This window comes from Panulirus ornatus, chromosome 12 (genome assembly GCF_036320965.1).
Source record: "Panulirus ornatus isolate Po-2019 chromosome 12, ASM3632096v1, whole genome shotgun sequence".
Classification (NCBI taxonomy): Eukaryota; Metazoa; Arthropoda; class Malacostraca; order Decapoda; family Palinuridae; genus Panulirus; species Panulirus ornatus.
The window spans coordinates 20,032,177-20,044,480 of record NC_092235.1 but is presented as its reverse complement, the minus strand read 5'-3'; the positions used below and the strand labels follow the sequence as shown (position 1 = coordinate 20,044,480).

General features: G+C 38.4%; 1 protein-coding gene across 15 annotated transcripts in view; it reads right to left on the bottom strand.

Moving 5' to 3' along the window:
• The window catches only part of LOC139751822 (uncharacterized), a 94,669-nt gene that overhangs the window by 16,174 nt on the left and 66,191 nt on the right, over positions 1–12,304 (bottom strand). For 13 of the 15 annotated variants that reach the window (XM_071667428.1, XM_071667430.1, XM_071667442.1 and 10 more), the window contains 5 exons: positions 11,720–11,873; positions 9,673–9,800; positions 7,160–7,233; positions 4,732–4,826; positions 1,427–1,577 (listed from right to left, as the gene is read on the bottom strand). In XM_071667428.1, coding sequence (XP_071523529.1) covers positions 1,427–1,577; positions 4,732–4,826; positions 7,160–7,233; positions 9,673–9,800; positions 11,720–11,873 — 602 coding nt within the window. The remainder of the gene's footprint in view (positions 1–1,426; positions 1,578–4,731; positions 4,827–7,159; positions 7,234–9,672; positions 9,801–11,719; positions 11,874–12,304) is intronic. The other 2 variants (XM_071667437.1, XM_071667438.1) reach the window with 2 other exon arrangements.

Below are 12,304 nucleotides of genomic sequence, written 5' to 3'. Positions count from 1 at the left end.
TTTGAGGACAATATATGGTGTGAGGTGGTTTGATCGAGTAAGTAATAATAGAGTAAGAGAGATGTGTGGTAATAAAAAGAGTGTGGTTGAGAGAGCAGAAGAGGGTGTTTTGAAATGGTTTCGTCACATGGAGAGAATGAGTGAGGAAAGATTGACCAAGAGGATATATGTGTCAGAGGTGGAGGGAACAAGGAGAAGTGGGAGACCAAACTGGAGGTAGAAAGATGGAGTGAAAAAGATTTTGAGTGATTGGGGCCTGAACATGCAGGAGGGTGGAAGGAGTGCAAGGAATAGAGTGAACTGGAATAATGTGGTATACCGGGGTCAACGTGCTGTCAATGGATTGAACCAGGGCATGTGAAGCATCTGGGGTAAACCATGGAAAGTTCTGTGGGGCCTGGATGTGGAAAGGGAGCTGTGGTTTCGGTGCATTATTACATGACAGCTAGAGACTGAGTGTGAACGAATGGGGCCTTTGTTGTCTTTTCCTAGCGCTACCTCGCACACATGAAGGGGAAGGGGGTTGTTATTCCATGTGTGGCAAGGTGGCGATGGGAATGAATAAGGGCAGACAATATGAATTATGTACATGTGTATATATGTATATGTTCGTGTGTGTATATATATGTATACATGGAGATGTATAGCTATGTATTTGCGTGTGTGGACGTGTATGTATATACATGTGTATGTGGGTGGGTTGGGCCATTCTTTCGTCTGTTTCCTTGTGCTACCTCACTAACGCAGGAGACAGCGACAAAGCAAACCTACATTTACTGAGAACCAATCACTTTCCTCTCTTCCTACACGTACACATGCCTTACATCCTCGATAAAAACTTTTCACTGCTTCTAACAACCTGCCTTCCACACCATGTATCCTTAAGACCTTCAACAGAGCATCTCTATCAACTCTATCATATGCCTTCTCCAGATCCATAAATGCTACATACAAATCAATTTGCTTTTCTAAGTATTTCTCACATACATTCATACATTCTTCACTCAGTCGCTGTCTCCCGCGTTAGCAAAGTAGCGCAAGGAAAGAGACAAAAGAATGGCCCAACCCACCAGCATACACATGCATATACATAAACGCCAACACACACACATATACATACCTATACATTTCAATGTATACATACATATACATACACAGACATATACATATATACACATGTATGTATTCATACTTGCTGCATTCATATATATATGCAGAAACATCACTTCACTGTGAAGAGGTATATCTCCACTCAGTCTAAGGTTGTAATAGAATAAGTACTCACTGTTCTTATTTTCTCTTTCCAGTGGTGATTGTGCATATACATCCATATCTAACACCATACCAAGAAAAATATGGAGAAAATTTCACACATCCTACAAGTTACACATTACCATTCCCATTCAGACTAAACAAACTACCATACCTCTTTTGCTAAGCCGATTTTTTGGTTCCGGTTTCTGCATCTGGTCAGTCATCAAGCCCCTACATGAAGTTCTAGTCTTCTTCCTGGGCCCTTTTCCACATGATTTCTCTTGCAGGTACTGCAAAATCTTCTTGTCCAGTAGAATTTCTCCCTGAAGAGATTATTCACTATCAAATGATAAGTTACCACACTTCTCCAATATATTCTTCAAACTTTATATTCTTCAAGCTAAACTTTAAAGCAACATCTTGTGCATTTGCATCCTATCTTGCACTCAAGTTGGGGTACTGCATGAAAATCTCAAAAACTGCCTTACTAGTCACTTCATATTTTGATCTCTTTGCCCTCAAGTTATTAAGGTCTTGGTCTAAAAATTCCATATTATGAAAAAAATCCTTTATGAAATGAGTGAGTGCTGAATAAGGAGCAGAGCCAGTGTGGATAACACTTCTGGCAACTTCCGATAAGATAGGTCGTGGAGATGTTTCTTTTTACCGAGCTTGTTTTTATCCTGTACTCTCATATTATTTATATGCACAACATTTGGGCTAAATAACATGAATATATTTAAAAACATTACACTTAATAACTAAAAAGTAGTGTGAAGGAGACTGGCTGGCTAGTGCAAGGAGGATGCTGATGGATTTGTTTACTTCTCTATTTGAACTTCATTTAACACAATGCTCATTTCACACACAAGTAAATATTTCATTACTGTTATGGGTGATTTGAATGCAAAGGCAGGTGGTGTGGCAATTGAGAATATAACTCTGGGGCAGGGGGTAACCACTGTGAATGAATATGGTGAACAGCTTGTGGAAATATTCACTGAAAAAGGATTTTTGATTGGAAATATCTAGCTTAGATACACACAACCATACACAGGTGAGTGGGGTTAATGATCAGCAGGCATTATTGTTATATATCTTAAGTGACAAGCACATTGGTCTTTTAGATTTAACTGTGCTGACAGTGGCAGCCGGTGAGATATATGATCACTTCTTGGTGGTGGCTAAGGTGAAAGTTCAAAGAGGCTTAAGGAAAAGTGTAAATGATTTGGGTGAAAAGATGGTGGTGAAAATGAGTGAACTTGGATAAAAGATTAGTGTGATGAGATACCATGAAAAATTATGTGAAGCATAGCAGAAAGTGCAAGTTAATGAGAATAAGGGAGTGAGTGAGGCAGAGGAGGCATTTAATGAAGAACTGCTTAATGTACAAGGAAAGTGTTTGCAAAGCAGAAGGTGGGATGTGGGCAAGTAAGAAAGGGTAGTAAGTGGTGGGATGAGGAAGTTGATTTGTTAGTGAAAGAGAAAAAAAAAGAGAAGTGTGTGGGTGCTACCTTTAGAGATGGAGTGTGAGTGATGGAGGTGTACAAAAAAGGTGATCAAGAAGAAGGTATATGAGCTGAAAAAGGGTGCAAATGAAAGTTGGCATGATATAGTATCAGCAAACTTCATGGACAACAGGAAAACATTTAGAGAAGAGGTGAACAGTGCGAGGAGAAAAAGAGCGCAAATGGGAACTTCAGTATTGGGGCATAGAAGAAATTGGTAACAGGCAAAGAAGAGGTGAAAAGGAGAGGCAGTGAGTATTCTTATACAATGGTAGATGAGGGTTGTTTGTGACATTGAGGTATATGAAGCAAGAGAGTCATGGCAAACTGATTAGTGAAAAGAGAAGGATGGTGGATGCCCTGCAAAGATGAAGCATGGGAAACTGGCAAGAGTGGACGGGACCAGAGATGAACTTCTCAAGAAAGCAAGTTACAGTGCTGTTACATGGTCATTTAGTATTCCAAACTATTTATGACTCAAGGTAATGGTGCCTGAGGACTAGTGGAATGTCTATGGGGTGCCACTGTAAAATGGTAAAGGGGTAAAAGTGAATATCAAAATAACAGAGATAAAAGTATATTGATTGCAACCAGTAAGTTGTATAGGTTGTATTGGGAAGGCGGTGGAATACACAAAGCATTAGAATGGGGTGGAGCAATGTGGTTCATGAAGTGGCAGAAGATGTGAGAATCATGAGTTTGCTTTGAAAATATGTAAGAAAAATACTCAGAAAAACTGAAGGGTTTATCAATTCATGGTATTCATTGATTAGTAAAGCGTGTATGACAAGGTTGTTTTGTGGATGGCATTATGAATATATCACATGGGATAAAAGCTTTTAAAACTTCTGAGGAGTTTTAAAAAGAGAATATGGTATGTGTGTCAACTGAAATTGAAGAGGATGACACGTCGTCACAAAAATAATGTGGCATCACTCTCCATAATGATGACAGTGACTAACCAGTTTCACAGATGGCTGCTATGGGAGAGTCACTCACAAAGGCTTTACCTCTATATGTAATGTGGGAGTAAGAGGCTAGAAGAAACCCTCCCTTCCTGTATCATCTCTTTCTTAAAGTAGAAACACAAGTAGGAGCAAGGTGAGGGTCTCTCCTTAAAGGCTCAGTTCCTAATGCTACCTCACTAAAGCAGGAAAGGTAAGCATACAAAGAAACAAAAAGAACATAATTATAATGTAACTAATGGTAGGTCACCTACAAAGTTTTAAAAAAATCTTTATAATCATACACAACTGCCTGTTTTCAAATATCAATCTTTCATAAACATTCTACAGCCTGTCTTCATCTGTTCCTGGCATTATCTTGCTAATGCAATAAATGATGGATAAGTATGAAAGAAAAGAATAAAAAAGAAAAATAAGAGAAACACTTTCTCTTTATACCCATTTTCATTTTCTAACAAAATCTATTTACTCATTCTAATCCCGTCATCCTTTTTATACATGTCTTGAAGCCCCTGTCTCTACTTTTCTCTTCCTATAATTAACCCCTTCATCCTGCAATCACTGGTGTTACCAGACTCTGCATGCTCAAGGTGGCATCACAAGTAATCTTTGGGTGAGGTTGTACCATTGGGAATATTCTTCTCATATTCCCAGCTACAGAAAGAAGCACAGCCTTGAGCTGCAGGAGCCTTCAAAAAAGTCCTGGTAACACCAGGACTATTTCATAGAAATTGGTCCCGGGGTAATCATAAATAAATAAACCCTGCAATCACTTACACAGTTGTGTCCAAAGCCATATTCATCTATATATGGAAAAAACAACAAATGGCCCATACTCCTTCAAATTACCCACTAAGTAGAGTTCAAGCATGGTCTATCCTTTGTGAATGGCAAGACCCCAAAAACTATCATACATTAATTTACATTAACTTTCACTAATATCAGCACGGTGAAAACTGCTTTAACTGTCTGCTCTCATATATGGATGTACTTTTCATTCCTACCTTACTGTCCATGCCAGCTTCTTCAGCACGAGCTATGACATTACCCATGTATGGACACCAGAAGTTATGTGGAAGTTGTCTCTCCCAAGACAAAGCTGACAAGAGGAAATTGGCAATTATACTCTTACTACAGTTCATTATATGAAATGAAATGTGAAAACCTTAATATCTATCACTACTCTGTTCCCAATTTAATGGAATGGATTGATACACTGTCTCTGCAATATTACAAACACCCTAAAGCTCAATCCATGCCTAGTGTGTTACAAATAAAACAAGGCCTTCCACACTTATAAAAAGGTAACTTTCTCTTTCAGCTTCACACTTATTTGAGAGAACAGTGTCTTCATTCACACAAACTCCATCCATAAAATGCTTTCGTAGTATACCATATAATCTCCAATAATTCTTCTAACACCTTCAGCCAAAATATCACTGACCATAATCAATTTTTGCCCTACACCACTCTATCTCTTCTGCTGTCTACCTCTCCTCCTTGTACCACCTATTGTACTACTATATGTATCTTAACCAACCTATCATCTGCTATACATTCTAAATGACCATATCACCCTTGAAAACTGCACAACACATTGTTCTCAAATCTTCATGCTTTCCTTCGTCCTATGTCCAACAATACTACACACAAGCATCCAACTTCATAGGACTTATTCCATACCAATCTTGACCTGCATATATTAAGTTTCATTCTCACACCAGTACACAGACATGAAATCCTAACTGAAAGTTTCTCATACACCCAATGTTTAATGTTTTCCCTTCCACTAGAGTTTTCAGTGCACTCCTAAGCTTCCTTTTCCCTTGCATGACTATAACTTCAACCTGTTTCCCCTACTACCATCCTTGCAAAACGCAGGAACTTTCTTTTATTCACTTTCTTTTCAGGCATCCCCTGCAAACATGCACCATCAAACTCCTGATAAAAACTTACTGGAAACAAACTTTACTTCAACCCACTATATTAGAGGCACCTTACACATGGCCTCAAGGTTCCCATATGCCACATAGAAATCTCTCTCTCTCTCTCTCTCTCTCTCTCTCTCTCTCTCTCTCTCTCCCCAATAACTCCCCAGACAAATTTTTTAAAGTAAACATCTGGTCAACACACCCTCTTCAACTCTGGTAGGATATCACACCTTACACCCTCCAGCATGTTCAGGCCCCAAGCACTCAAAACCTTTTTTTCAATCCACCCTTTCATCACCAATTCGGTCTCCCCCTTCTCCTTGTCCCCTCTACTTCTGACACGTCTATCATCTTTGGCAACCCCTCCTGACTCATTCTCTCAATATGCCCAAACAATTTCAGCACATCCTCTTCAGCTCTCACAACCATATTCTTCTTATTACCACATCCCTATCTTACCCCCATCAATTCTCACCAGATCAACCCTCCTTCCAACATACTGTCTCTAATCATTTCCTTTTCAACACATTCATCTTCTTCCTACATTCTCATCTAAAGCCTAAGTCTCTCATTCATACAACACTGTCAGGACTTTTCTTACCTTTAATCATGCAAATCTTTAACATCCAAGATAGCAACCTCTCTTTCCACACACTTCTCAAAGGTTCCAAAAACACCTTTACCTCCTCACCCACCCTAACTCACTTCAGATACCATGGTTCTAAATAATACTAAATCCACTCCACTCCCAGGTATCTAAAACACTTCACTTCCTGCAAGTTTTTGCCATTGCAGCTCATATCCCAAAACTTCTAACATATATACCCTTATAGTCATCCTCTCCTCACTCATAGTTCCATTTGTCTACACCATTTCAGTTCACCGTCTTCAAGTCTATCATATATACTCTTCATACTTCCACACCTTCCTCTTACCCTATAATTTCATATTCAGTCAATCCTACTCAAGTCACATATTGTAAACATATGACTTTCAAGAAATCTACCAACCTCTACTCTTTACGATCTACGGCCCACACCTCGCACCACATTTACATAAAAGCCTTCAATATCACAGTTCTAAAATCAAACACAAAAAAAATAATCAGACCAAAGGGTCATTTAGGACTGGTTTAGTAATCTAACAAGGGGCCATGAAAGCAAAAAATATTTGGCTCAGGAGCATACAGAAATGCAAAGTGAGAAGAATGAAAAACTGTAAACAAGCTCTATAGAATAATAAATTCAAAAGTAACATCCTCTTCCCCTTTTTATTTCTTCATTGACAATTTTCTCATCCTTATTTCTCAATCTAAATTTTCAACTAGTACTTTTAATCCAGAAACATTCCATAAAGCAAAGAATGAAATGCTATATCTCAGCAAGTTATTCTTTGTTTCTGTATCCGCTTAATCCTACATAATTCACACCTAACTTATAAAACCCTTCAAAAATATTATCTTCAACATCAGGTCAAATGAAAATATTCCAGTTTGTCCTACCTATGTGCATCAGGATTAAGTTGGTCATATGCCTCACTGCTGGAGGCTCCCAGTGCAAACCATCATTAGTTCGCCTGCAACAAGGGTAATCTATATGATTCCTTCTGATCTTAAAAATTTTATTGTTAAATGCACTATTAATATACAATTTAGGTCATTTCACTTACCAAAGCTGCCATACTTTCCTCACTCAACTTCATTTTCTCCATCCATCTGAATATAACATTGCACTTACCTCGTTTCAAGTTCAAAGGATTTTCCTTAACTTCATATACCTTCCACAGTCTCCTTATCTACTTCATCACGTAACACGTTAACACTCTGGTCCTCCCATTATTTCCCTAGTCATCTTTCTGTCTATTAATCCATCTTAAAATGCAAAAAACTTACTCTTAACAATGATCATAAAATTGCCTGGATTTTAATAAAAGTTTTAATCTAATCAAAACAGAAATCTGCTGTAAAAATGGTCCGAATCTCCAGTCAGTTCAGAAAAAAGGTGGAAAAGAAGTGTTTAAAACACATGTAAGTAAACATGGCAGCAGGTGGAACAACGGGAGCTGAAGCAAGCCATACAGTGAAACAGGAGACTAAAGTCCTGGGTACTCTGACGAGTATAGAAAGTGAGGTCAATGTCTATGAGGGCAAAGATGAGCACATATGATGGTATGGTAGTTCTAATGGTGTTATATAGATATGAAGTGTGGTCCATTCATAAAAAAGAATGGAAGATAGTGGATGCACTGTATAAGAAAAGTCTGAAGACAATTTGTGGTGTAAGGAGGGTTGAGAGAGTCAAAAACTATAAAGTATGAGAGAAGTGTGGAAGTAAGATTAAAGTTGAGAAGGCTGAAGAGGGTATGCCAAAATGATATGGGCAAATGGAAAAGATTAGCAAGGAAAGGCTCTTTAAGAGGGTGGTATATGAGTCAAAAGTGGATGGGACAAGAAGAAGGAGACCAAACTAGTTACAGAAAAATCAATTCAAAAGATACTTTGAATGATCAGGGTCTGAAAATGCACAAAAATTCGAGGCATGAACAGGGTGGAGCAAACTGGAGAGATGTAGTATACAAGGGGGTGACGTGCTGTCCATTGGCTGAAGCAGAATGCATGAAGTGGTCAGAGTAAACCATAGAAAGATATGAGAAGTCTGGCTGTGGATAGGAGCCTATAGTTTCAGTATATCATAAATGAGCAGATACGGTTATTTCTTTTCTGTTCCGAGTGCTATCTTACGATGCAGAAAACAACTAGCAAGCATAATAAAAAATTTTCACTACGTAGGCCAAATTTAGTATCGCCAACCTTTCTGTAGTTTACAACCAACTCCCCCTTCAAACGGCAACCTCCTTTTGTTTACTAATATTTGTAGCATAAAGCTCTTAGGACAGCATTTATCAATACACTGATTTCCTAAAAACTGTGGATTCAGGTGTAAACATTCCATTAGGGTTGTTACAGATACAAAATCACATCTAAAGTGTCCTACCTCTTAGTTGCATAAAATACAGCTGTAGCAGATAGCTTTCCTAAATCACAATTATCATCTAAAAATACCCACCAACACCTACTGAAAAGAATATGAACTTGGTAACCACATGGCAGTAACCTGCCAAGGGCTTATTTTCAAGATCTGCATTCAGCACCCTAGAGCAATGATAGGTGTATCTGGAAATCATTTGACTTTTGTACTTTCCCCTTATAATCTTTCATTTTGTTACTTCTTCATGTTCGTGAACTTTAACAGTGTAAAGTTTCAAGGAAGATAATGAGGAGGAGGTGTAAGTGTGGACTGAAAGATACTTTGAAGGCCCCGAGTGAGAACATGTAGGAGGGTATGAAGCATGCAGAGGACAAGGCAAACTGGAGCAATGTGCAGTCAGCAGCCTGAACCAAGGAATATGAGGCTGTTAGAAACCCCAGAAAATTCTGTGAAGCTTGGCTGTGAATGGATGTGAGCAAACATGGCCATTCTTCATTTCCTGGCATGTCAATGATATACAGGAAATTGAACTAGTATGAAAAAAATATAAAACATATCTAATGTACTGAGAAAATGTATCTACAACAAATCTACTGAATTATCCTTTTCCTTTACATAATGACATCTTTTTACATTCTGAGATAGGTATAGTCTACAAATTTTCTTGTAATATGAAAACCCATCCAAGATATGTGTCATCTGTCACTCTACTTTAAACTCTAAACTCAATGTGGCATACTGGAAAAAAGAGAAAACTGTCATATCATACATCATAGTTACAACTAAACAAAGAATTCCTTAAAATTCTTAATGCTTGTGAATCAAAGATAAACAACTACTTAAAGATATGGGCAATAAACTGTGAGAGGCACCTTGCTATAATCTATAAATAATAACTTACTGGGTATTTACTAGAGAGAAGTCCTTGACTATAATGGCATTGTATATGTGGTTAAGTTATAAATCAGTGCCTTATCTAAATCTCTGTATTATACACTTTACAAAGCAAACCTAATCAGCTACTCACCTGTGAAGCTGGAAGCGCATATGATAATGGAGGTCAAGGAGATCTACATCAAAAGCCATACACAGCTGCTGTGCAAACTTATTGGCCTCCAAGATCATGAACCGCATGCTATGCTTCATGAATTCCAGCTACAACCATAACACCAAAATAACACAAGGTGATGAATAATAAGATAACCAACAACGCAGCAATTACTTGATGCAGGTAAATAAAAACACAAAATACACATACATACTGATAATGGAACACAACAAAATTAAGACAAAAACCACAAAATTAAATGACAGGGTTCCAGGAGAGTACTGAAAAGATACATATCATGCAAATGTAGTAAACAACAAAACAATGTTGGAAGAAAAATGTAATCTAAACTACTTGCCCAACAACAATACTTCATTTTCAATCTTACATTGTGGGACAGGTACATACAGCCTCCACAGTATCTTACACACACCCTCGATCCATTCACAGTGAGGACTTCCACGCCTATACAAGTACCTCTTACATTTTACTTTACGAAGTTGATTTATCAAGTGAGACCAGTGTCTTTTCATATCAACTCCATTCACAAGTGAATCTTTTTCACAGAATTCCCAGTGTGTCTTCCAAAACTATATGTCTTCCAAATCATCTATCTCTTTATCATCCTTGATCACTGCTTCCCATGTCAGCAAGGTATAGGGAAGAAAGGATACTTCCCACGTATTCCCTGTGAGTCGTAGCAGGCGACTAAAAGGGGAGGGAGGGGGGGACTGGAAATCCTCTGCTCCCATTTTTAATTTTCCAAAAGAAGGAACAGAGAAGGGGGTCCAAGTGAGGATACTCCCTGAAAGGCTCAGTCCTCTGTTCTTAACGCTACCTCGCTAACACGGGAAATGGCGAATAGTATGAAAGAAAAATAAAAAAGATATATATGTATATATATACACACATGTACATACATATTCATATTAGCTTGCCTTCATCCATTCCTGGTGCCACCCCATCCCAAAGGAAACAGCACCACCACCCCTTGCATTAGCGAGGTAACGCCGGGAAAACATGCAAAAAAGACCAAAGTGTCTAGCTGTCTTGTGTAATGCACCAAAACCACAGCTCCTTATCCACATCCAGGCCCCACAGACCTTTCCATGGTTTACCCCAGATGTTTCACATGCCCTGATTCAGTCCACTGACAGCATGTTCACCCCAGTATACCATGTCATTCCAATTCACTCTATTCTGTGCACATCTTTCACACTCTTGCATGTTCAGGCCTGACCGCTCAAAATCTTTTAAACTCCATCCTTCCACCTCCAATCTGGTCTCTTCATTCTCCTTGTTCCCTACACTTCTGGCACATGTATCCTCTTTGTCAACTTTCTTCTATCTATCCAAATTCCAACAATACTATGAAAACTCCATTTCTACTGCTCTCCAATAATTCTTCAGCCAATTGCTCCAGATATCTCCATACACAAGCTCCTTTTTTAAGATCATTCACTTTTACCACCCTCTTCCCACCAATATCATTCTCTTTTCCTAAAGTCTCGACAAATTTTCATCATCACCTCATTAAATCTCACTAATTGCCACTCTTGGTTTATCTAAATGCCTATTAATTACGACATATTCCAAAAATGCCTTATTACCATCAGCCCTATTTACCAACAAATACTTAAGTGAGTCCCTCTTTTAACACATGTACTCCCAATCATTAGTCCTGTTTCAGCAAGTAATTTCACAAGCTATTCACCATCTTCATTCATACTATGTATACCATACCCTATAATCGTATCCTCAACTGCCACAACACCCACTCTGGCAAACTATAACAGTATACCTATATGTACTTGATCTACCCCATGCAAATAGGCTGGAATTAATGGTACAGATGTCCTAGCTGACAAGATGGAAACCAAACCAACCTAAAAGTAGCAAGGTAAAATTGATGGGATAAGGAGGATCATCTTGTTGGATAAATAACTGGAGAACATTCTTTCAGTCAAAATTATCATGTCCTTGCAGTAAAACACAACAACGAATCCTAGGAAGCATGAAAATTCACCTGTTTAATGATAACGCCTCCCTTGATTCTTTCTGTTGCGACCGGCAATGTTGAAGTCCACATAATCAAGGTATCGTCTGGCAACGAGCGTCGTAAGTGTTGGAACAGGTCTACCATTTCTTCTTTGTAATTATCTTCCCTCATAGCACCCCACCTATACAAGCATTGGTGTACTGTAAGAATCCCTTTCAAGTCCCTCATAGCACCCTACCTATACAAGCATTGGTGTACTGTAAGAATCCCTTCAAGCAGTCTGCATTATAATGTACAAAGCAAATTACAGTGGAAAACAGAGTCAGCTATATTGATATACATAAAGGAGAGAAGATATGAATTACAACCACTGTTAATCTGGAACTCATACCACTTAAATAATCCTGGCCTAGAGGTGACATTACTGTTTTCTCTGGCCTCATTTGATGGCCCTATTTTCTGCCCTTTTAGCATTTCTATACGCTTCCATACTTCAACTTTCTCCACCGAATGGAATTACTGAAGAATCCTTCTTTTCATACATTTAATTCTTTTGAGCTGGAAAGTACTATAAGCTTCATCTATGTGATATATAAACAAACCACTTCATAA